The 24,945-nt window shown below is 40.2% G+C and overlaps 1 protein-coding gene across 1 annotated transcript in view; it reads right to left on the bottom strand.

Annotated features, from left to right (window-relative positions):
- Nucleotides 1–209: 209 nt before the first annotated feature.
- LOC119045818 (myosin-IIIb) overlaps nt 210–24,945 on the bottom strand; it is a 130,893-nt gene continuing 106,157 nt past the window's right edge. Inside the window, exons 8-9 of the mRNA XM_037140653.2 lie at nt 2,076–2,141; nt 210–329 (exon numbers count right to left, since the gene is read on the bottom strand). Of these exons, the coding sequence (XP_036996548.1) occupies nt 263–329; nt 2,076–2,141 (133 nt within the window). The 3' untranslated portion in view covers nt 210–262. The remainder of the gene's footprint in view (nt 330–2,075; nt 2,142–24,945) is intronic.

The raw sequence follows: 24,945 nt of genomic DNA, 5'->3' as shown, positions 1-24,945 counted from the left end.
CTATAAAGAAAAACCAATAGTTGGGAGGAATTCTACACTGTGTTTAATCCTGAAAGTCCCAACCCCATCAACAATGTGTACCTTTATTCCCAAATCCATCCAAGCAATACAATGCTTGGCTTAACATAAGCATACTTTGAAAAAGAAGCCAATCTTTGATGAGTCAAGTCACATCTTAGAGGCATCATGGAAGCTTGGTATAGGGAGGCATTTTGTGAATATGTAATGGGTTTTTCTAGACCAACAGTTTAGAGAAGGTCAATCAAGGGCATCTGTGTGCAGCAATGGAGTGAAAAGGAAAACTCTGGATCCAGGCTTGGCCTGCAAAACTAATGGAACAATAGCCATCATATTTCTCTCCCTGGGCTGATCTGAAACATGTTCTCAGCCACTACGGTTCCATTAGCTCTCTAGTTCCCTCTACCTCCCCCTTCAGCTCTCAGATCTCAGGAGGTGGCTCTTCCTCTGCTCCTACATGAGCATCATCCCTTCTGCTATACCTGTTGTTCCTCTCAACATTGCCTAACATCACCGCCCTTGACTTGTGACTATTGCATTCTGCAGTCATTGCAGGAACATCGGAGTGGGGACAGAGGTGGGGAGGAAATGTCCTCCACCCCTGGCCTTAAATTTTACAGTCACATTTCAACATGGCCTTGCTTGGTTGACTGCCCCTCTCTCCTGAGGAAGATGACACAAACCCAGGAGGGACTGAACAGGGGACTCTGAATTATGTTACATTTGAAGTGAAAGTGAAATGTTCTTTATACAAAACCCTTGGGGCCACATATGTTTTGGAATTCAGAATTTTATCAAATTTTAGAAAAGTAAACCAGTGCATTTAATGTATGTTATGTAACATCCCCAGCAGGATCTGGGGCAGCACACTGCAATCCAACACATTAATATATCTGCAACAATTCACATGAATATTCACACTGAGTGAGATAAATAACAACTATAAATAACCCTACTTCAGTTTGGGTCATGTGTTGCCACCAAATAAGTTTACATAAGGTCAGGGCTTGCAGCTCAATGACTCAAGTACAAAAAAAGCTTCATTTTTCAGAGCTCTTTGGAGTTTGGAACTGTAGACAAGGGACTGTTGATCTGTATTGTGACTGATTAAAGAAGTTGATCAAGAGACCCAGTTGGCTTCACTGCCCTGCCTTTGTGGAAGCACACAGACATATATGTTAGGGAAATCTGTGTTAACCCTTCCCTATTAAAAGTTTCCCAGCTCTTTCAGTCACTTTTTTTTCCTTCCATGTCCTCTGAACACCTTGTTTGATATGCTAGACACTGAGGGCACCTCTTCTCAGCTCCTGTGCCTGGATACGGCTTGCCATGCCTGGCCTCAATTCCTGCCCTCACAGTTCACCAGGCCCTGAGCTCAGGGGCACATAGTCCCCTCCAGCATACTGAGCATTTCCCTCAGACTTGGGACCAGGGTAGTCCTCTGCCAGGGGACTGGCCAAAAGCCCATGTTCCCAGCACTGAGTCATCACCCCTTGGTGATGATGTTGGTTCTGCTCCTTAGTCCCATTCAATTTTGCCTACCTCCTGGTAACACAGCTCCCACCAGGTATATCACCCATCAGCTGGGTTTTCACCTTGTTATGCACACTGCAAGCCCTGGCTGGGGCTCTTCACCTTGGTGCTTCAGGCCTGAGCTCCTACTTTGCCCCCTCAATCACCTTGGGAACTAGAGCCCTGCTCCCACACCACAGATCCTCGAACAAAGCCCAGCTTCCTTGCCGTGAAACCTCTGTTGAAGGTTGCCACCTTCTATCTTTGTTCTGGTCCAGCAATATTTGTCCTAGGACAGAGTAGATTCTCAGATACGTGTGACCTATATGATAAGGAGAATAATCATAGCTAAGAGTCAAATGGAATTCCTTATTTTTCAAATCCTACAGAGGCATCTTCTGTCATTTACTGGAACAAATTCTGTGTAATAACGTGCTAGAAGGCCTAACAACTTCTAGCACCAAGTAAATTCCACAGCTTAGATTTCTCCAGTCACTGTTCGAGGCTTTGCTGGATAAGCAATTTTCAGTGGAAGAAATACTCACTGTGAAATAAAGTGGTTGAATTCCTCACACCATTTTTCTGGATGAAGTAAAGTAGGTGGAGGATTTCTGAAAAACAAAAGCAATTTTTTCCTTATAAAAAAGAAGTGTCCCATTAAAGACAAAACATCAACTTGTCTACTGATCTCATTCCAAATAGCTCTGATAGAATCCATTCTATTTCTTCCTGGGTGAGGATCATTAATTTGTGGTAAATTATAAAGTGTCAGCCCTTATTAATTTAGTCCTTCATTTTCATTGATTCAGGGTCTTCTATGTCCATGGCTTTTGGTAGGACCTGTGAGGATCACATAGACAGGGAACATTGCTTGTGAGGGGGTGGACACTCTAATGAGGGGCGAGATAAGCACAGGACTACTCAGATTCAGAGCTGAGTATTATTAGTGTCAGAATAAAACTATAAATCTAGTGCTACGGGCTTCAGAGAAATAGACTTTTAATTTTGCAGGATTTTCAGATCATTATATTATCATTTGAATTAATTATGTGATACATTTAAAGTATACTCGTAAATTCATCAGTCACATTTTAAACTATTTCCTATATGTCAACTTCTGCAATAAGTAGTGGAGAAAGCAAAACAGCTAAGATAATGTTCCAGACCCCAAGAGGTCTCTTAGTAGAGAGGGGCGCAGACAGCTCATATAAGTAATTACTGGAGGTCCAAGAGAACTAAAGAAGTGTAGAAGACTCTGGTAACCAGACCACTTCCTAATGAGAAGGCAAGAAAAGGGGGAAGGGAAAGGCCTTGAATGTGACTGAATATTTATCCAGAGACATTTGATTTTAAAAGAGAAGAGGCATTACCTTTGAAGGGGATCTAAGTTTTGCCACCCCAAAATATGCCTTTTGGGATATTGATTTTGAGCTGTTATTAAGAATCAAAAGACTCAGAAAGAACCCTTGACCCCCTGCCTTTACCTGCCTAAAGAAATTCTTCTGCAAGGAAGAGAGCATCACCTGACACCATACAATAAACTAAATGGGGCAGATGGGAGAAATCTAGCAAAACCTGCTTGTTGAACTTCCTCTGTGCCCAACTGTTTCTGGGTGGCCCAATAAAAATTTACTTACCACATGTTTGCTCTTTCTCATCCACCTATAAATTACATGCTTTCTCTTTAACATGCCAGACCCCTTCCCCATCTCCTCTGTCAAGAACGGCATGTGAGCCTCAACTGCCCAGTGCCTCCTTGGGTCTCATATTCCTGTGGCGCCTCCACATGTACATCCGTAATGTGTTTCAGACACTTTCTCTTATTAATCTGTCTCTGTTAATATGATTATTAGCCCAGTTAGAAGAATTTAGAAGGTAGAAGGAAAGTTTTTCCCTTTTTTTGTACCCCCACCCCTTTCATTGGTAAGGTTTTTTTTCTAGCCATTAATGAAAATAGGGACTTGTGGGCAAGTCAAGTTCAGGAAATGAAGAAAGTTACATTTCTACACACCTGAATTATGACTATAAATTTTAAACCTATTATATGTGATCTTTGTTTTCACCTGAGTTCTAACTGCTTCCTAAAGCCATCAATTGCCCAGTTTCAATAGGGAGAAAACTGAGAGCAATAGGAATAACCAGAAATAAAAACTGTATCAGGTAATATGATTGCAAGTTGCCTATCAATAACCATTCTTTCTCATTTCTTATGATACAACTTTTATTCTGGCATAATGCTGCTACATAAAAACTACATTTCCTTGAATTCCTTAAAGCTAGATATGGCCATGTGACTGAGTTCTGCACAATGACATATAAGTAAAATTGTTCTATGGTGTTTCCAGAAAGTCTTCTCAAAAGAAAGGAGACATGCCATATTTCTTCTTTCCCTTCTCTGCTTCCTGGAGCATGAATGTGATGGCTGGTGCTTGAGCAGCAATTTTGGACATGAGGTTAACTTGAAAATGAAAGCCATGAGCCAAGGAAAGCTAAGAACATAGAGAGGAAACTAGGTTCCTGATGACACTGCAAAGCTGCCATACCAGTTCTAGACTGCTTCCCCCAGTCTTCCTCGAAGAAGAAATAAACTTCCATCTTCTTTAATCCACTCTGATATGCAATTAATCCTAATAGAGCCAAAAATATTTCAGAGTATTATCCCATCACACAAAACACAATCCGATGAGTGATATAATAGAAGCACAAGCATAAAGTTATGTGGGAGCAGAACTAAGAAGAGAATCTATCCCATGTGGGAAGTCCCAAAGACTTTATAAAGAAGATAAACTTGAGATGACCCCTAAAGAAGATTAGGTTGGATTTTTCAAGATAAAGAAGGAGAGAGAAGCCACTACAGGCTTAGAAAACACCACGTATTAAGTCACAGAGCTATAAAAAATGTCCAGTAGGTCAAAGAAAGGGAGTAGTCTGGGGGTCTAGACTGTATGAATCTCCTGAGTCTGGAGAGAGAGCGGGAGGCAAGGACAAGATGGGAAGAAAAAATGATAAGAGAAGAAGTATATGATTTCCCTGTTCTGCATGAGAATTTAATTATCCTTCAGATCATCTGACTCAAAGATGCAAAGGAAAATTATCAGTGTGCTCAGCTAGAAAGAGTAGCAGTGGGAGGTTGCCCTTCAGTTATTCTGGAAGCTGCCTCTTTATCTCATTCATTCTCTTCAAAAATATTTGTCTTCATCTTTACCTAGAATTTTTTAAATAATAGAAGTATGATCATATAACTTCTGCTTCAATACTAGTGGTGCTGACCTGTTCTTACTAGCTCCAGTGTTTGAGGCTGCCTCTGCGTGCACAGCCTCCCAGCTCACCCCTGTGGGTGTCAGTGTGGCACCTCTCGGTAAGCAGGTTGTCCAAGGTCATCTCTATAGCCTATTCCAGGACTTGAACCTTTCTTGCTCTTCTCAGGTGTTCTGCTCATTCTGTTCTCACTAAGGCCAGTTTCACAAAGAAGAGCTACTTAAGCAATTTGCTGTCTAATAGACGTAACACCCCCCCAAAGCAGTTAACCATGACCACTTGTAGACAGAGTGTACAGACTTGATTAAAACCACCCCAGTAGGCTTGACATTGGCCAGCTGAGCATGGAGAGACAGCCCTCTGCTGCAATTAGAGAATGACCTGGCAAGGATCCACTGGGGAGACTGATGGCCAGTGTCCACTCTCGTGTAGAGAACACTGTGCCTTCCTGTTTTCAGGCCCTACAGACAGGGGCTGTCATTTACGTGTCGGCCAAACCTCTGCAGCAGGACACAGAGGAGAACAACAGCAAATCACCGCTCACCTAGACCATTGCCAGTGCCTGATGGCTTCACATGAACCCCACACAGGGAACATCTTTGAAGCTCGGCATTACAGGAATTTGGGGTTAAATTTTTTTTTATTGATTCTAGAGAGAAGGGAAGGGAGGGAGAGAAATATCAATGTGAGAGAGAAACATCAAACAGTTGCCTCCTGCACACACCTCCACTGGGTACCAAAGTGCAACCTAGGCATGTGCCCTGACCAGGAATTGAACCGGTGACCTTTCAGTTTGCAGGATGGCACCCAACCAACTGAGCAACACTGGTCAGGGCAGGAATTTGCTTTTTAGAGAAGCTCATTTGACCTTGTAGACGCCTGCACTTTTCTGGAGTCCATCTATCATACTTAAGTTCAGTAAATTGAGATCTTCGAGAATCCAAAGGATTTAGAGTACATTATTTCAACTGGCAATATAAATTCTAGTTCTCCCACCATCCAGGAAAACCACCAATTAGCAACAATGGTACTTTCTGCCTTCCTTCAAAGCTACAGATACAAGCTGCAACCCTGCCCAGAGGATCTCTCTCTAAACGGAGGTGAGAAGCTTTGTATTGAGTATGATGGGAGAGTCAGTGCATAGCTATGATTCAGAGGCAGGCAGGCATCACTCGCTATGTGTATGGATGCTGAGAGCCTACAGGATGTATGGCTGGTGAGTGGATGGAAGACCTATTAATCTGAATAGCCAGCTCTCAACATACAAAAGCAATGTAGAAAAAAGATCAGTCAGAGAAGAAAAATGACTATATTAGATTTGAGTTTTATCTGCCTGAATTTTACTCCTCTGCTTTGGACCCAAAATTCAGTTTTTATAAAGATCTCCTGCACACAGATAATGTTCAAGCTATATGAGGCTAGAAGCAGAGGGTAATGGTGAAGAGAGCCCTGAACATATTACATGCCCATGACTGATATCACAACCCTAAGTCCAGCAAATACGATGGAGACAAAGTTAACCTTCTTCCCCACAAATGTCTGTGAAATGAAATGATTTGCTGAGCAATCAAACTGAAGACATTTTAGTTCCTGAAATAGGGAAGCAGATGATTGGACCTAGGTGGGTACCTGGCCTCAGGACAGCCAATCCTAATTTAATTTTGTGACTACAGTGTGACTTAAAATAAGCCGGTCAATCTGACTCTCTCTAGAAAGTACTTTTTTCCATTTTGAACTAAAAACAAACAAAACGAAATAGGAGAGAATAGGCAGTTTAGTGATGAGAGCTGAAGCCGAGAGATCCATGATGAGAACTCAGACAGGGGAGGCCACAGGGCACAGTGTGCAAGCTGAAATTTCAGGAAGCAGAAGCTATGAGCAGGCAGAAAACCAGGGAATAAAGAGAAAATAGGCCAGGTGGAGTAGGAAGAAAGCGATGTGTCACCATGCAGCGACCCTGTGATGGGACACCATATAGGTTATTCGACTCTTACTTTTCAGAGCACTTCCCCTCCGGTGCACCTAGAATGCTCTGGGCCCCAGCACTCTGTCTAAGCCCTATTCTCTGGGCAAGCTGCACACTCACTAAGGGCTCACTATATGTTGAAGCCTTCCTAATTTGTACCTCCTGCCTCAATTTCTTCTTTTGGGCTCGGATATCTTACTACTTACTAGATTGTTCTCTTCTGATTTCCCAGGAGCACATTAAAGTCCGCATGTTCAAAACCAAACTCATCCTCCTGCCCTCAAGCTGCATCCACCTGGCTGTTGAAGTCAGAAACTTGGGTTCTACCTTCTCCCCCTTAACCCCACATCCAACTGGAGAAGGCAGAATAATGGGTCCCCCAAGAAGTTCGCATTCCAATGCCCATAACCTATGCATATGCTACCTTCTACTCAAAGGGGATCTGGCGGATATGACTGAGGTTAAGACCCTGGAGATGGAGGATTGCCTTGGATTGTCTTGGTGGACTCAATTTAATGTTGAACCCTTTAAAGCAGAAGAGAGAGACTGACATAAAAAAAAGAAGAGTCAGGAGAGAGTCAAAGTGTAACAGGGACTCTACCTACCATTGTTGGAAGACAGGGGAGGGGAGCTGAAGAATGCAGGTGACCTGTGGAAGATGGGAATGGGCCTCAGCTTATACCCAGCAAGGAGATAGGGATCTCAGTTCTACAAATGCAAGGAAGTAAAGTCTACGAATAACTTGAATAAAAAAGAAAACCAGTTCTCCCCTAGAGCCTCCAGAAAGGGGTGCAGCCCTGCTGACACCCTGACTGTAACCCAGTGAGACCCACGTCAGATTCCTCACCCATATAACTGTCTGTGCTGCTTTAAAGTGCTAAATTCGTGGTAATTTGTTATGATAGAAGTAGAAAATGAATATATCAAACACCAAATCCTACAAATTCTATTTCCTAAATTTATTCTCAACACCCCCTTCCTTCCTTCCTTCCTCCCTCCCTCCCTTCCTTCCTTCCTTTGTTAGTTTTAGAAAGAGGGGAAGGGAGGAAAAAAGAGAGGGAGAGAAACATGAATGTATGGTTGCCTCTCATGTGTCCCCTATTGGGGACCTGGCATGTAATTCAGGCATGTGTCCTGACTGGGAATTGAACCAGCAACCTTTTGATTCAAGGCTGGCACTCAATCCACTGAGCCACACCAGCTAGAGCCCATTGCCTCTTTTATGTTCTAGTTCCTTCATTTAATATCTCATACTGTAATAACTCAAGTAGCCTCCTTATCTTATTCCATCTAGCCTGAACTGCCTTTAATCTATGTTGCACTTGGCAGCTAGAAGTTCTTTATAACATACAAATCTGATGTTGTTATTTCTATGCTCAAAATTCTTTAGTAGATCTGCACTGACAGCATGATGAAATCTCAACCCTGTTACATGAAACGGAAATGGTCTTGCCTGTGCATCTGCCTGACCTCATCTCAAACCACCTCCCCATGTTCACTCGAATCTACAGTCCTGTACTGAACAGTATTTACTGCTCTTAGAGCAGGCCCTCTTCTTTCATGTCGCAGGACCTTTGCACATGCTGTACCTTCTGTTTAGAGTGCTCTCCTCAATTTGCTTTACATGGCAGGCTTCTGTTCACGCTTCATGTGTATCTTTAGTGCTCAGCAGAGCAGCACTTAGCAAAGTTTGCTGAATGACTACATGAATGAACATACACAAACACACGTATATTTTAAGTAAGCCAAGAAATGATGGCAGGACAAAATAAGACTTGGTCCCCAAAGTAGTATAAAATTAAACTATGGAATGGCTTCTTTGAATATGAGCAAATTATGACTAAATTATACAGAACAAGCAGGTTTTGAGGATCAAAAGAGTCCCCTTAGGTAGTGACTTGAGTTGGATTGACGATACATAAGCCTCATTCTTCCACTTTTGAAGCCCAAATGTCCCTAGGTCTCTGAATATATCTAACCAAAATTAACAAAATAAATCATGACTTTATGCCTCACGGTGGGTTGGAGATAGAAGAGAATCAGTAACTCTCACCACTAACATATACTGTGACCTCACTGCCACCGAGCCACATGCCCGTGCTCCACGTGGAGAGAGTAGGGTAGCACAACAATCCCACGGACCAGGAAGTATCAGTCCATTTTCATAAGTGGGAAAAAGTGAGCTTAAAAGAAGACATTTTCTTTAAAATATCCAACAAAAAGTGGAAGGGTCAGGTTTTAAAGTCAAGTATTTTTGCCTCTAAAACCCATATGCCTCGTTTTTTTCCCCTATATTTTATCTCAGGCAGAGCCTGTTACTTGGAAAGATGAATCAAGGAACATATATGTAAAAAATGACAGAAAGCCAATTAGCAAGCAACACCTCCTGAAGGTGCAAAATTAAGTCCTCAAACATTAAAGTACATTCACCAAGGAGATTCTGAGTAAAGGATTTCTCAATGAGGCTGAGTTAATTAAGAAAGACTTCTGGGAAGTTGTGAGTTTCAAGGTGGATCCCAAACAGAGGGGACATAAACCAGTTGGTGAGGGGAGTGAAGGTGCTGGGGAAGGAGAAGGGAAATACAGAGAAGAGATAGAAAAACTGAGGTATAATAATGAATTAATAATCATTAAAATAAACTTAGACATCTGGGAGTATGTTCAAAAGGTATTCTAACCCTGGCTGGTATGGCTCAGTTGGTTGGAGCGTTGTCCTGTAAACCAACAGGTCATGGGTTCGATTCCCACTTAGAGTACATGTCTAGATTGTGAGTTTGGTCCCCAGTCAGGGCATGTACGCGGGGCAACCAGTCGATGTCTCTCTCTTGCACTAATGTTTCTCTCCTTCTCGCTCTCCCTCTTTTCTCCTCTCTCTAAAATCAACAAGCATGTCCTTGGGCCAGGATTTTTTAAAAATTATTTTATTTATTTACTCATAAAAGCAAAAAAGCAAGGCATTTGAGCACAATTAAGCATTCTGAGATGATCAATCGCAGCAGCACAGCTGCCATCTGGGTCACAGCTGGTAGATCCATTAACAAGCTTGGTGGAGAGGTGTGTGCCTGCATCTCTTCCCGCAGGATCACCAGCTAAGCCACAGCCAGTCTCGCTGTGCTCCCTAAGTCATCCCTTACCTATGCAAAAAAATGTTGAAATATTTCTTTGTAATACATGATTCCATCCAATGCAAAATATTTCCCAATACAGGAATACAGAAAGCAAAACCTAAATTCCACTTCACCACCATCTCTATCTAATCTCAGTCTCTCCCCCAGGTCAGTGTGACTTGTATTCTCTCAGACCTTTTTATATGCATCTTAAATACTTGCTATAACTATATTACGTATTATTTTTTCTGTGCTATAAATATATAATATATACTGTTTTGCTGTGCTATAAATACATCTATAAGTACAACATAAATTTTATATTAGTTTTTACAATGTAATTATAGTTGGGAACAGTAGAATGGGATTATTTATATACTACACATAAATGTCTTGGTACTGATTTTTTTCATTCTAGAAATCATCCCGTGTCACAGTGCAGCAATTCACCCATTGGTAGATATTCAGACAGTTTCTGGTTGTTTTTTCACTATTAGGAAGAAGGCTAAAATAGTTCACACATGCCATATGTCATATGTGATTTGAAACTTTTAAAAGGTGTCTTAGAAAATGGTAAATACCTCTTGTCAGTGAACATGCAGGACCCTACCATGTAACCTAAATGCAGAGAGAGCAGACACTGGTGGTTTCATTTTCGTGAGCTGGCCCAGTGAGCACTTCCAGAGCAGAGGACCAGGTGACTGCCACACGGCCCTGCAGGGTTCTGAAGAGTGCCCCTGGGTCACTGCTCCAGAGAATACACTGTGAAGAGGAACTGTATGTAAGTCGTTCCTACTCACAGTGGTTCCACTAGTGTCAGGCTTTGAACCTCTGCTGCTGGGTTCCATTCTGCCACTTTAGGAATCTGCTACCTGGTTCTAATGGTGGGTATATCTGGGTAATTACCTTGACATATGAGGCACAAACCAAACTTTATTCAAAACATACATATGCTATAATTCTGCTAAAGAGGAAACACTTGAAAAAAATTAAATAGTTGAAGATACCTCTTTAAAATCAGAAAACATGAAGCTGATACAAATCAGAATTGCAATGCTATGCAATGCACTGTGATATGTCCAGGTTGAAAAGACATTCATGCTAAATACTAAATCTACCATAAAGGCATCTCCCAATCAGGGTCAATCCTTTGAAGCAGGAAAAAGGAGGAGTGGAAGTAGTTTGCAAGGAGAGCACTAAGGAAGAGGTGTTTGAAAGGAAGCACATGCAGGGAAGAAAAGTATCTTTTTTTCCTTCACCCTTTAGGTTCTCAATTGGAACCTCTGTAACAAAGGGCAGATAAACAAGAGAAAAGCATAGCAATTTATTTCATATGAGCTTTACATGGTATGAGAGGCTTCATGAGGAAATAAAAATGGAAAGAAACAGTTAAACCTGAGTGTTTTATGCTAAATTTGATGAAGAATGGAGAGTTGTGGACACGTGTGAGGGGACAAAGAGTGTGAGCTCAGTACGGTAGACTGAGGAAAGTCAGCAAGGCCCGTCCAGGCAGACTCCTCTCTGACTCCATTATCTTGGTCTTTGGAGATACGGAGGCTCTCCTCTTCTGGGAACTAAGAGGGTACCTCTTACAAGAGGGTTTTATGATCAGCTTCATGAGAAAGCCAGGAAGTCCTTCCTGCACATGTCATTTCTCAAAATCCTTCAGCTTGGACTCTTCAATATGCCAAGGTGTCATACTTGGAGCTGTGCCCCGAACCGCATCACAAAAATAAAATAAACCTAAGTCACATTTCAGCCTTAGATCCTCACTGTCTAAAAAAGTATAGGTTTTATGATTAATGCCTATGATTATTTATTCCACAATAACTAAAGAAGTTACTAAAAGCAATGAGAAAAGCAAAGGCTTCTACTTAAATGTCAAGCTTGCTGGTTCCTTAGATTCTGATTCTTAATCACCTGATTTGATCCTGTCCCTTAAATACCACCATTTGCAATGTTAAGCTATACTTATTAAAATGTAGAGTTATCCCATCAAGTCGTACGGCTCATAATAAACCCTATTATTAATCATTAATCATCATTAAGTGACAAGATGTTCACTTTCCCTCGCTTTTCAGTCAAGCAAGAATCTATTTCAAAGGTCATCTCAGAATCTCAAGATTACATTATGTTTCCTGTGTCAGGTGTTATTACCCCGGGCCTATGCTTGAGATAGGGCATGTCATGAAGTTTTATTAATCCTTAGCTGCCGCACCAATATTTCAAATGTTCACAAAAGGCATGAGTCATATTTTCTTCTCTCAAAAGCACAATGAAGTACATTTCCCTCCACCGTACTCTCCTTATGCAAACACATAGGACACATAAGTAACTCAGCCATGCATGCAGAGTGCAAGAGAAAGTCAAGGACAATAGAAGGCTATGTCAATAGAGATGATGGAGGGGAGAAGTGGTATGTGGCTAACTGTCTGAGCAAATGTGATCATTTGCTGACATCCGTTCTTCAATTTCCTCCTTCAACAAAAACTCAGCAACACCATCATATCCAACCATTAATGTCCAATGTATCAGGGAAATAGAGCTGGCCCAAGGGCTAGCAAATAACCCCTTTCTTTGGTGAGACTTTAGGCACAGAGTAGAGCCACAAGTCTATCTTTTTCACACACAGTTTTAAATGCATGATTTGTTAATTCTGGATTTTAAAGAGATGTGTTTCAAGTATATCATGTTGTTTTCCAAATGTTTTCTTATCATTTACGTGGGTTCTGTGGGATTGTACTCATAACAATGACCATCATGGCATGACTCACCCTTTTGGAGGTACAGAACCACTCCCCAGATATGTTAGCATTTTAAGAAAAAAATAGCTTTGTATGTGGTGAGATGACATCACGGTGATGTGGGAGGTGGTTGGGGACAGGCGATACTGAAGAGCATCTGGTAGACAGACATGCTGTGCTTTCCCGGAGCATCCCTTTTCCTGGTGGTAAGTTATCTAAAATGTTTTATATAAAAATCATTGGGGAATTAGGGAGGTGGGGGGACAACAGAAAGTAGGACTTCTCCCTGCCTGGGTTGTGAATTAATTAAGAAATAAGATAAAGTAGTCAACAGAGTGGATCCAAAATAACACTGTTATTACTGACAAAGCTGATCTTGGAGAATGTGGCTTTGGTCTGCAGGGAGTAGGCTTTCTGAAACTGAAGGCCTTGCCTGGCCAGTCTTGGGTCTGGCTGACTCCCAAGGGAAGGAGAAGGGAAAGAGCGCGGATACGCTCGTCCAGTGCCTCTCCAAACTCACCATCTGCGTAACATCACTTCTGATCCTCTAGGATCTCTCAGTTTGGGTTCAATGAGAAGATAGGGGGGAAAAACACACAAAAAAACAAACACCAGTGCTTTGAACAGGGACAATTTAATATAAAGAATTAGTAACTTGTAATGAGAGATGTATAGATACTGAGGAGTAAAGAGAACTCTAACAAGTATAGGAAGAGCAGATACTGGGAACATCTACTACCTCTAGCGGAGACAGAATGCCTGTGGAAAAAACTAATTTGGAAGAGCCCCGGCCCCTAAACCCAACACCAAGGACCTTATGGGGAAGGATGTGACTATGGCTCACAGGTGGTAAAGTTCTCTGAGGAGAGACAAGCCTAGGCTGGAACAAAGGCAACCATCTGCCAGGGGTGCCTTGGAAACTCACTGGGAAGCTGCCGACTTGAGTGTTGTTAAAACTCTCTGGAGACTGAGCACCACTGGGTGTCCCAAATGCTGCTGGTAGCCAAGGGCCACAGGAACAAGAAGGGAAAAAGCACACTGAAACCAAGAAGAGGGCACTTTCCTCCTGCAGTGGCCTTCCAGTGCCCTCTACTGACAAAACTTAACATCTGCCATATGACAAAGAAGAAATGTTTCGAGTCCACTCCAATATCACAAAGCAGGACAAAGAAGGGTAGATTCGGAGCTGAAAAGCAAAAGGGTAAATGTGCAGGAAAGAAGTGAATGAGAAAACACACAGAGGCTGGCAGTGTTAGAATGTTTTCTCTCTCTTTTTTTTATAAAGATGAAACACCAGATTTTAAGAAATTTCTATTTCAGGCTTGAATATGTGACTTCCAGCTACTGTCAGCTGAATGAGTCCAGCCTCCTGTGACATTAGGACCACTTATGAGGTAATCAAGAGATGACATTAACCTTCTTCCCCACTTAAAAAAAAAACCTATTTTGTTATGGTGCATAAAATGTCCTCATTAGGATTCATTGCTTTCTATGCCAGAAGTTCCTTATTAAAATGGGAATGTTCTGAGGAGCATCCTATTGTACATCTTCATTGGCCAAAACTTTACGTGGGATAAATAAATGGCAGGAAACAATAGAAACTTAGAAAAAGGGACCCAGAACAAAGACCAGTGAGGGAACAGAACTGTAAGCTCAGACTTCATCTCTTTGTGGTTTTCTATTTCTATAGTTCCAAGCTTGTGTGAGCTAAAAAAGAGAACCCACAACTTTCCCTTAAGCTGGACCATTTTTCTGCAGAGTCTAACACGCTTTATTATTTTGGGGGTATGAATCCTTAATTGCCTTTAGAGTTTATTATGTATAGCATTGTGCTAAGAATCCTCACATACACTCTGCGAGGCAGGTTATACTGTGTCAGAGATAAACAACCAAGGCTTAGAGAAGTTCAGAAGCCAGCAGTGCTGCGGCCAGGCTTCCTGCGCAGGCAGCCTGATCCCAAAGAGCACAACTGCCACCATGCACCATCCTGCTTTCCCATTTGGGAATCCCTCTTGGTAAATCAGATAACATACATCTTTAGATTCTACCAGAGCAATATATGTTGTATTAATGGGAGAATGTGAACCCAATTGGATAAGTCAGTTGCCCTTCTGACATCCCATCAACTTAAGCACAATACTCTTCAGATCACTAAGACATTAAGGAGTAAATCCAAAGAACATTGTGTTTGGGATGCAGAATAATCAGCAATAGGGAGCATGAGCTGGGAATGTTCTCATCTGTTGAGTTTTATGCGTTCTCTGTCATTCCATTCCCTCCAAAGTCACAGCTGGTAAAACCAAATGGGTCATTTTACCACAATCAGACTAACGTCACAGCTCAAGAAGCACCATTTGTCCTCTAAGGCAAAGCCATGCACCTAATTACAGCACACTGTTAATAAATTTACAATAGACAAAAAGAAATTGACTGCTGTGAATTTTTTTCCCAGCAAAGCAAAACCATTTAAAGAGCACATTGTGCCTCTATTCCCTCTTTTATTGTTTCAATAAAGTTAGCCATATTTTCTAAACAGGAAAAATCAGGGCAGACCTCAGATGAACAGATTGTGTCATCAGATCCTACCACATTGTCTCTAATGGGGAAATTAGCAGCTGAACAGCAACACCTGTCACCATGAGCAGACCCTGGCACACACACCAGGTAGGAAGGCTGTGCAGCTCCTTCATGCAGTCTGAGCCTGGGCCACCTGAGATAGTGCACACACCAATGGCCACAGAGGCAGGCTCCATTTAAAATCAAGTGGCTATATTAAATGCAAGGGGAGATGTAGCAGCAATTCCTAGGGGAAAGTGGGCATGAACAATTGTGAGCTCCAAAGAGATTTCATGGAGACTGTGCTAACTGCAAGAATACAGTCACAGAGACTTAGGCAGAGACACTGGCCAGCAGGAACCGCTGAAAATTCATCCTCCTTAAAGGGCAAAAGGTACCACTGGAGGAGCACCTCCTCTCACACTTGAACGGTTTGAGTTATGTCTCCTTGGGCTGATTATGGCCAATTGTTTTCGCCAACCTCAAAATCAATCGCAATCATTGCCTCCGAATTGATTATGTTGCAAGTCCTGGCAGTTTGTGAGCAAGCCCAAGAGAGCAAGCCCACATTTATATTTCCCACATTGTAAGTATGTCTTCTCTTTATAAGGGCTTTGGCTATTTTCCTACCTGGTTGCCTAGCAACCTTTTGAAGAGACAGAAATATGGGAGAGGGATGCTGAAGACATACTGATGAATGAATTTATACTTATTTTACAGATTCCTTTTAAAAAATCAATCCATTAAAACCTCCTGGGGGGCGGGAGCGAGGAGGGACTATGTTATATTATCATAAGGCTGCTAGGGTTCCTTCTAGCAGGAACACACGATGCCAGCAAGCATAGTTACACAAGAATACTCACCAAACCAGAGGTTTGGGGGGTTATTACTGGTTATTGCATATGAATAAACATGAAGAATAAATACAATGGTATAAAGTCATCAGAAACAATGCCCATTTCACTGTCCTGTCTCAGGGTCTCGGATCATGCCTGAGGAAAGCCTGCAGTCTCTTTCATTTCATCCTAGTGGTGACTGACTCAAGGAAAATGCTTCATTCTTGTCTGCCTGGTATCTTTTCTTTTGCTAAATTTTATTTCCATACAAAAAATATGCATTTCATTCAGGTATTCAAATGTATTTGTAAGGAATTGAGTAAAGTACCTTCCCATAATTCTATTGATTTCCTCTGTGTCTGCAGTTACTTTCCTCTTTTTAGTTTTTATTTTATATGTTTAAACATTATTTTTTCATGATTATATTAGTTAATATTCATCTATATTATTTTATTTGTAAAAGCTAATGATTTATATATTGTTCTACTAATTTCTATATTTTGCTTCATTAATTTTTACTTTTATTTTATTAAGTCCTCTATTCTATTTTACTTGGGATTTTAAACAAATTGTTTAATCGCTTGGGTTGTAAGCTTAATTGGTTTACTTTCATTCTTTCTTGATTTTTAATATAGTTAGGGCTATGAATTTGCCTCTAATCCTTGCTTTAACTATTTCCCACTAATTCTGAAACATAGTATTTTTATACTGTTTTCCATATATTTTTCAATTTTTTAGATTTTCTTTTAAACCTGAGATATTAAGGATGGTTTTGTTTTTTTTCATATCTAGGTTGTTGGGAAATGTTTATTTTCTCTGTTTATTTCTAGCTTGATTGCATTGAGGTCAGAGAATATTGTTGGCATTGTTCACATTTATAGAGTTTAAGACACCTTTGTAGCCTTTATAGCAGGTCTATATATTTTTTCATTTTCACATATTTATATAATATATGCATTATAGTATATAATAAACATATACTTATATTAAAAATATATAAAGTACATATAAAAACTTGTCCCTCAAGAATATAGAATGCTCTATTATAATAATAATGTATGATGTCAGATGAATATTAGACTTATTAGGGTGATCATTTCATAAGGGATATAAATATCTAATCACTATGTTGTACACCTGAAACAAATATAATATTGTATGTCATTTATATTGAAAAATAAGATAATTTATAAAATGTTCCTTACTTCAAGTGTCACAAAAACCAGTATGACTGCTCATTTTTTAATATGTCTGTCATGGAATGAGAAAAGTTCAATGAATAACTCCTGCAACCAGTGTATATCTCCTTATACTTTCTGTAATTTGTAGTTTCTGCTCTATGAGAATGATGCCATAAATAAATATTCTTCTTATATCTTCATTAAATAATAGCAACTATTAAAAAGTGCCATTCTTGGACTAATTTAATATTTTTGGCCTTGAGTTCAATATTGTCTAATATTAAGAATACAGTCATAGTTATCCTTTATAAAATCTTATATCTTTTAAAGAAATTGAGAGAAAAATGTACTTAACCCACCTTCATATTAACCCACCTTTTTACCATTTCCTATGCTTGTTATTTCTCCCTGTGGATTTCAGTTACCATCTGTTCTTGTCTCCTTCCAGCCTCAATGACAACCCTTAGTACTTCTTATAAGGCAGGTCAGCTGACAACAAGTTCTTCCAGTCTTTGTTTATCTTAGATTGTCTTTGTTTTACTTTTCATCTTTGAAGAAATTTTTTCTAGATATGAAATTCTTGGCTGCTAATTTTTTCAGTCCTCTATGTCATCAACTGTCCTCTACCATTTTTTAAGTGATAAGTAAACCATTAATCATATTGATGCCTCCTGTACATTATTGGTTGTTTTTCTCTTCCTGATTTTAATATTTTCTCTTTATTTTCATCTTTAAAAAATCTGTTCTTGGACTGTGCATAGGTATTTATTCTACTTTGGGTTTGTGAAGGTTTTTGCTTGTGTAGACTGTTTTTCATCAAACTTGGAATACTTTCACCCATCATTTCTTCAAATATTTGTCTGGTCTTTATCTCTCTCACCTCCTTCCTGTATTTCCTTTACATGTATGTTGAAATTTATGATGGCATTCCACAGGTATTTTCAGCTCTGCTCATTTTTCTTCATTTTTTCCCTCTGTTTTTCAGATTAATTAGTTTCTATTAATTTGTCTTCAGGCTCACTAATTCTTTCTTTTACAATCTCAAATCTGTTGAGTTCTCTAGTCACTATGCTAATTTCAATTATATACTTTTCACGGTCATGATGAACAGAGGCAGCCTAATATAGTGGAAAAGAACGTAGCTCTGGAGTTGAGCCTTGTAAATTCAAGTCTATACACTACCATTTATTAATTATGTGACCTGTGACAACTTACTTGATTGGCTTTTCCCTACCTCTAAATGATCATCTATAAAATGGGAATACTAGTTTTTCATATCCTACACTGCAGTTTGAGAACTGGGAAAATATATGTAGAGTATATAGAACAGAGCCTGTCATACAGTAAATTCCAATAACTCTTTTCTATTATTATTACTGCTGATGTAGGAGTTTGGTCACCACGAGCAAATATGGTCCGTAATCAATTTCATACTCTGAAATCTAGTATAAGAGAGATAGACCCCATTAATGTGACCCCTTCATCCATTTCTCCAAAGTTCCACTGTTTGTCCTGTTGGTATATTTGGGTTTCTCTAAGTTATACCACTAGGCCTAATGTTCAGCCAACTTGGTGAGAATTTCAACACATGACACACAAATTTTTTTCTGGCCCCTCTCTGAAAGGTCTGGACCTCGATTCTCATGCCCAGATGTTAGTTGTTATCAGACTCCAACTGACACTAACAACTCAGAATCATAACACTGCACCTATTAAATGATGAGCATTATTTCTGTGTGGAAGCATACATTGCTCTGTCTTCCCACCCACAGTACTGAACCCATTCTTCATGGTTATTACTTATTTGTGTTCAAGTTTGTCCAAACTCCTTAAGACAATGGAACTTGATCTGGGGTCACCCATCCCATGCAGTACAACCCAATACTATCACCCCAGGTTCTAGTTCTTCCCAGTCCAAGCCCTTCACATCCTATTGGCCCATGGCCTTGACCATCTCTTTCACCATGAGTCACCACTTACTAATCTTGTTTCTGCATCAACTGCAAAATATCCAGAGCTATCATATTTGGTCAAATCAGTGGAATGATTCAGAAAGCAGCATTTTGAGGATTTTAAGTTAACTATTGCTGTATCATTAAGACAAATCCTGGTAAGCCAAGATCAGATTTTTAAGTCCCATTGGTCAGTCTAAGAAAAATCTAAGCAAAGACAAAGACAAACTTTTTGTCCAGGCTCACTCTCTACTCTCCAAACTTGTATACAACTCATATGTTTCCCAATGACAACTCATGGCATATTACACTTCACAAATCACTTCACAAATGAATTTTACTCAGTCCTCACAATTATCCTGTAATCTAGGTATAGTAACATGACTACGCCCACTTCACAGATGAGGAAACACACTCAGAGAACATTAAAAAAAAAAAACTATCCAAGGTTACTATTTGGTTGAAAAGCTAAAGTTAAAAACTAATTTTTCTTGCTTTCAACTCACCGAGTTTTTCAGAGCATGTTCCCTGAATCACTAGTCCCATGAGAAATTCTATGATCAAACAGTTTCCTGAACTTTTTGATCCTAACCATTTCCTAATGGTTAAGATTTTGTCATGATACAGTTAAAAATCTGGTTAATTTTGTTTTTCACAGTGTTCCTCACACTTATCTGAGCATAGAACCCCATTTTTCCAATAGTAGTCAATATGCCACATAACTATAATACACTAAGCTGCCTCACAGGAAAGGCAGAGAAGGCCAAACTGAGCAAGCTTGGAGGGCTCCTTGGAGCAACACCCTCCTCTGAGCAATCCCAAACCCTTCACCAGACATTTCTTCTACCAGACATCACCCTACCCACAAGAAGAAAGGATCTTTGGTGATAGAGCAAAGTGGACCTTTAGAATACAGAACAAATCAGAAGGCACAGATGTACTTACTAAAAGATCAGGAGTCTTCCCAACTCAGTGTGGGTTTTTTTTTTTCAAAATGAAGTTTAGAGAGCATATGCGTCAGAACATCAAAACAATTGGTAAGCACAGAGATATCCAGACAGTACTCATACCTGATGAAACAAAATATCTAGAAACATGGCCTAGGAATATGTGTTAACACACTAACTAGGCTATTCTGCCGCAACTAGAATTTGAAAAACATTGACTTAGTCAACAACAGATGTGAGGTACTTTTCCAATTAAATCAAAGTCACAGACCAAAATGAAAATGGCCTAAGAGGCATCCAGTGGGGAACTATTTGGTTCCATGGTAAATAACCACATCTCAATGAGACCAGCCTTCCTGGGGAAGACTATTCCATGGTCTATCAGATCTCTTCATTAGGGAACTTCCATGCTATTCCATCTAAGTAGTTTTCTTTAATTTGATCCTATTACTCCCATGCTTTACACAAAGCTGAGTATAGCAGTTATTACTCAATAAATAAAAATGCTATATAAATGCCACTCTAGGTTCATGTTTTCATCCTATTACTCTCTAATGACCATGCATCCCAACAAAGTGAGGGTCCACCTACCTGTCCAAGGTCAGCTTCTTTAAGTCTCAAATCTTGATTTGAAGGAGCAGTGCCATTTTCAAGTCAAGTGTGCAGTCATCAATGACCCCATTCTTGTAAACAGATGGCATTCTCACAGCTCCTCGACCACATTACAAAAATTGGGACTCAGAGGGCTATTCAAGACGGAGGTACTTAAGGAAAATGGAATGTGACTGTAACTATCAACTCAGTTATAAATGCTGTGATTTCCTGCCCTTAAGAAAGGCCCATGAACAGGATAACATCAGTATCATGACAATCAAATGGAAGGAGCCAAAGCAGCAGGAGAGATATTAATGGCACATCAAAAATACCTGCTGACTATCTAGACTACTAGACGTTGCAAAAAAAAAAAAATGCCAAGATAGGCAGTTAAGTATCCTCTGTAGGTCATTGAAAAAAAGAAATATAATCTACCAAGATCTTCTGCTCAGGCACAGGTAGGTATACAAAATAACCCTTACAGATTTTAGGATAAAAATGTTATGAGTATTCAGAAGATGCAGTTAAAGAAGGTGGTTCTTGGGAACAACAAAAAAGCTCTTTGTAAGAGTAAATGATCCCTTAGAGATCATTTGAAGAACTTCGACTGATTTTCCTGGGAATACATTGGTTTCAGGTTATTGGGAAAGAGTTCAGTGGATTGGTATACCTAAAATAATTAACTGTTTAAATGAGGTACACTCATCATTTATAACACACATGTGCATGTATGGTTGGAGTTTTGAAGGTTGTAACATTGGGAATTTTAAGTACATAATACTTGACAAATTACTTCACTTATATGTGCAATACTGATCAACAGTAGCCCTGCCTCTGCTCCAAAATAATGCTTTGGAATTATCTCTTAAGTAGCCCAGATATCTGTCATTTTGAGGTCACATTGGTGACCTCATATAATTGGGATGAAATGGATGTTAAATTAAAATAACTCATGTAAAACATTAAACACAATGTCAAATATTTAGTTAACATTCAATGTTAAAATTGCCATTATTATTAAGAACTATAAATAAATCATGAGTCTCTTTACTCTAATTCTCCAGATAATTCTTGACATTGTATGTTAAATTTATTAGAAATCAGTCTTCAAAACAAAACAGATTCCCAGGAATCATAAGTTGAATGCTATTTCTAATTCCTAAAACATCAGTCTTCTAAGAAGCAAAAGAGATGTGCTCCATATGAATCTTCAGAACCCCAAAATAACAGAATAAAAGAGTAAAAACAATAATATGCATGTGATCTGAAGCAAAATTCGACTGTCCTAAAAGTATCCATTAGGGCCTTACTCACCCAATACAAATGCCATACAGCTAATGAGCTCCTGCAAGGAATGGCTGATGCTAAATGAATACATGGATATTGGTGAACCACCCTCGAGGGCAAATAAATAATGTTAAGTAATATAGAGCCTTAGTGTGTTCTTTTATGTATTCTAATTCCAGAGATTCACTCCCAGCATAAGATCCTTTTCTTCCAACACTTCCCATTCTAGACAGACTTCCTCTATCAACTAACCATCTCTTACTCGTCCACTAGGACTTGCCTCTCCCTATAGAAATCCAAAAACATTTAGCTTAAAAATACATTGTTCCTTCTTTTTATCCCTCTTCTCTGTCCCTCCTTCCCTTCCTTTCTTACTGTTTGAGTGCTTACAAACAATATAAAACTCTGTGATCAGAGCTGATGTTGATATATTTTTGTATGTATACTCCCTCTTTCTTAGCAGTATTCTCTGTCCTCAACAAGTTAAAAATCTAATGAAAGCTCATAAGACAGAGCAGCACGACCAAGGGAATTTAAGAAGGAAGAGAATGCATTGACTGGGATGAGCAAATAAATGGCACCTTCACCTGTCTGCTAGAGTTGATACCAGACAGGGTTAAAGTGGGGAGGAAAGCACACTTCATTGGGAAGAATGCAACTTCAACATTTCCCTCAGAATCTAGTCCTCCGAGGTGAGCTCATGAGAATTGTTGGCTTGATGAATTCATGAATTAATGAAATAGAGCCTACTTTAACCCTCATCCTGGAGAGCAGGTATATCAGGTCCTGGCTCAAGGTTATTGAAACATTCTAGGGAGAGATGCTTGGCAGAATCTGGCCACAGTACCAATTCTAAACTGCACTTTAAATAAGCATAAAAAATTGTGAGAGGGGAGGAGAATGGCCAGCAGGATGTTATTTTTCTGGAAACTTGGCATGTAAGTGTGTGGGGGATGGGGAGATAGGAGGCAGTAGGGAGATAGCACAGCCCCCTCCTTCCCCTCTTATCCCCGGGGCTTCTGGTTCACTAAAATCCAACTGGACCCTTTTTTTCTTTCCTGGGCCAGTAATGAATGGCAGTAATTATCTATGCAGGGCTCTGTGTAAGTCATGGGGTAATTCTGGCTCCTCTCTCCTTGCAATTTTGAGCAGTGTGTGTGTGTGTTTTTCACCCACTACTATTGAGGGGTAGAAAATAGATTACAATTATATTCCGGATGGCTTTTGAAGACTTGATAGACAGCTGGAGAGAAATCTTCCCTGCAGCTGTCAGGATAAGAGGGTGGCCAAGAGGTGGGCGTGGAAAGGAAAAGAGAGGCCCTGTCAGGAGAGGAAGAAAGAATATAAAATGGATTCAGTACATTCTCAAAGTAGTATTTTTAAAAGATGAGAGTTGCTAAATTAAAAACAAATATGGGGTCCAGGTGGCTGGCTGCATATCTGTGGGAAGCAGGTCCCTTTCAGGAATATTTTGACTGTTCAGATCCAAGGATGCTATCACTGGATCACACAGCAGCAAGATCAGACTTGGACCAAAGCCGGCCCGAGGATGGGTGCAGCCCACAGCTCTGAGTCAAAGGGCTCAGCTGCATGTTTCTTCCTCTGCATCTGGAATCACTTTTCTGGGTTAGAGCAGATATGTTTCTCCAAGAAGGTAGATGAGATGATTTCTATATTCTCTTCTACTCTACCCAATTGTGTGTGTATGTGGGGGGACTCTCATTTACTTACTGAGCACTATATGCTTGCTACTAGATTATATGTGTTATCTACAGAGCTCTTGTAGTCCACACCACTCCCCTGACAGAGAAAGGTCATGCCCTCATTTTACAGAGGAGGGAAGGGAAGTTCAGAGACGTAAAACAACTAGCTAAAAGATTTCAAGTGCCATTGTAAGCAACCCAGGCAGGCCGACTTCAAAGTGAGTCTCCCACCCACAGTGCAATGCTGAGCCTTCATCTGGTCACAGGGTTCTGTGGTTTTCTAAAATATTATTTCACTGGCCCTTAGAATTTATTTCTGAATCTAATTTCCCAATATTAAGGATTAGGTGGCTAGAGTACAAAACACAGGAACAGGCACATACTGGGAGAACAAGAAAGGCCCCCTGTACTGGGTATGGTTTTGGGAGAAGGACCTGAGTGAAGCACTGAAAGACAAGGCTGGGGGTTGCATCAGTGAAGGGACCGTCACAGGAGGGCAGGTCTGAATGTCAAAGCTGAACTGCAAAGACAAACTTAGCCCACTTCCCAGCTGCCTTAAGCTAGTTCAGACTTTGGGTTGTTTCTGCAGTCCATGCACATCCACCTTAGGCTACACTACCAATTCTGTCACTATAGACTGAAGACTTACCAATAGGGTGGCAAGGGCACACTCTTTCCATTAATGTTGTTCCAGGTGTGGTGCTTTTTGAATATATGAAGACCACAGGTATATATTTAAATGGGGGATAGCTTGTTCAGTGTTCAGGGTTAGACACTCTCAAACAAACCTAAGCCTCAGGAGATCAAGGTTTGAGAATTCTCATACATTCCTCAGACTACTGGAGATCTCATAAGTCTTCCTTAATATGCTTGGTGAAACTCCTAACAGAATTGTACCTCAGCCTCCTGACCATAAAGATAAATTTTAAATGACTACAACAAAACAAAAACAAAAACAAAAATACCCTGCTTAGGAGCAGCTGGCCCATGTCTAACCTTTTCCCTGACACACTGGGATGTAAGCAGGTTGCAGGCTGCAGGCCTGTCCAGCAGGTGTGAAGTTTCATTTATTGCTCAAGCAAGAACTACTCTTGTTTTGTTTCCAACTTCCTTTGGACAGGGACAGATAGATCTGGATCTCTAAAAACTTGTGGAAGGAGGAGAAAGACACATACTTCATTTGGCAATGGACGTTCTCCAGGCAAAATTCAATGTGTCTATGATATTTTATCCAATTATTCCTGTTATTGAAATGCCATGTGAACAAGCAAGAGAGGCAGATCA

Source organism: Artibeus jamaicensis, unplaced genomic scaffold (assembly GCF_021234435.1).
Source record: "Artibeus jamaicensis isolate MK-2021 breed Jamaican fruit bat unplaced genomic scaffold, CSHL_Jam_final contig_391, whole genome shotgun sequence".
In the NCBI taxonomy this organism is placed as follows: domain Eukaryota; kingdom Metazoa; phylum Chordata; class Mammalia; order Chiroptera; family Phyllostomidae; genus Artibeus; species Artibeus jamaicensis.
This window is presented reverse-complemented; position numbering and strand designations above follow the sequence as displayed.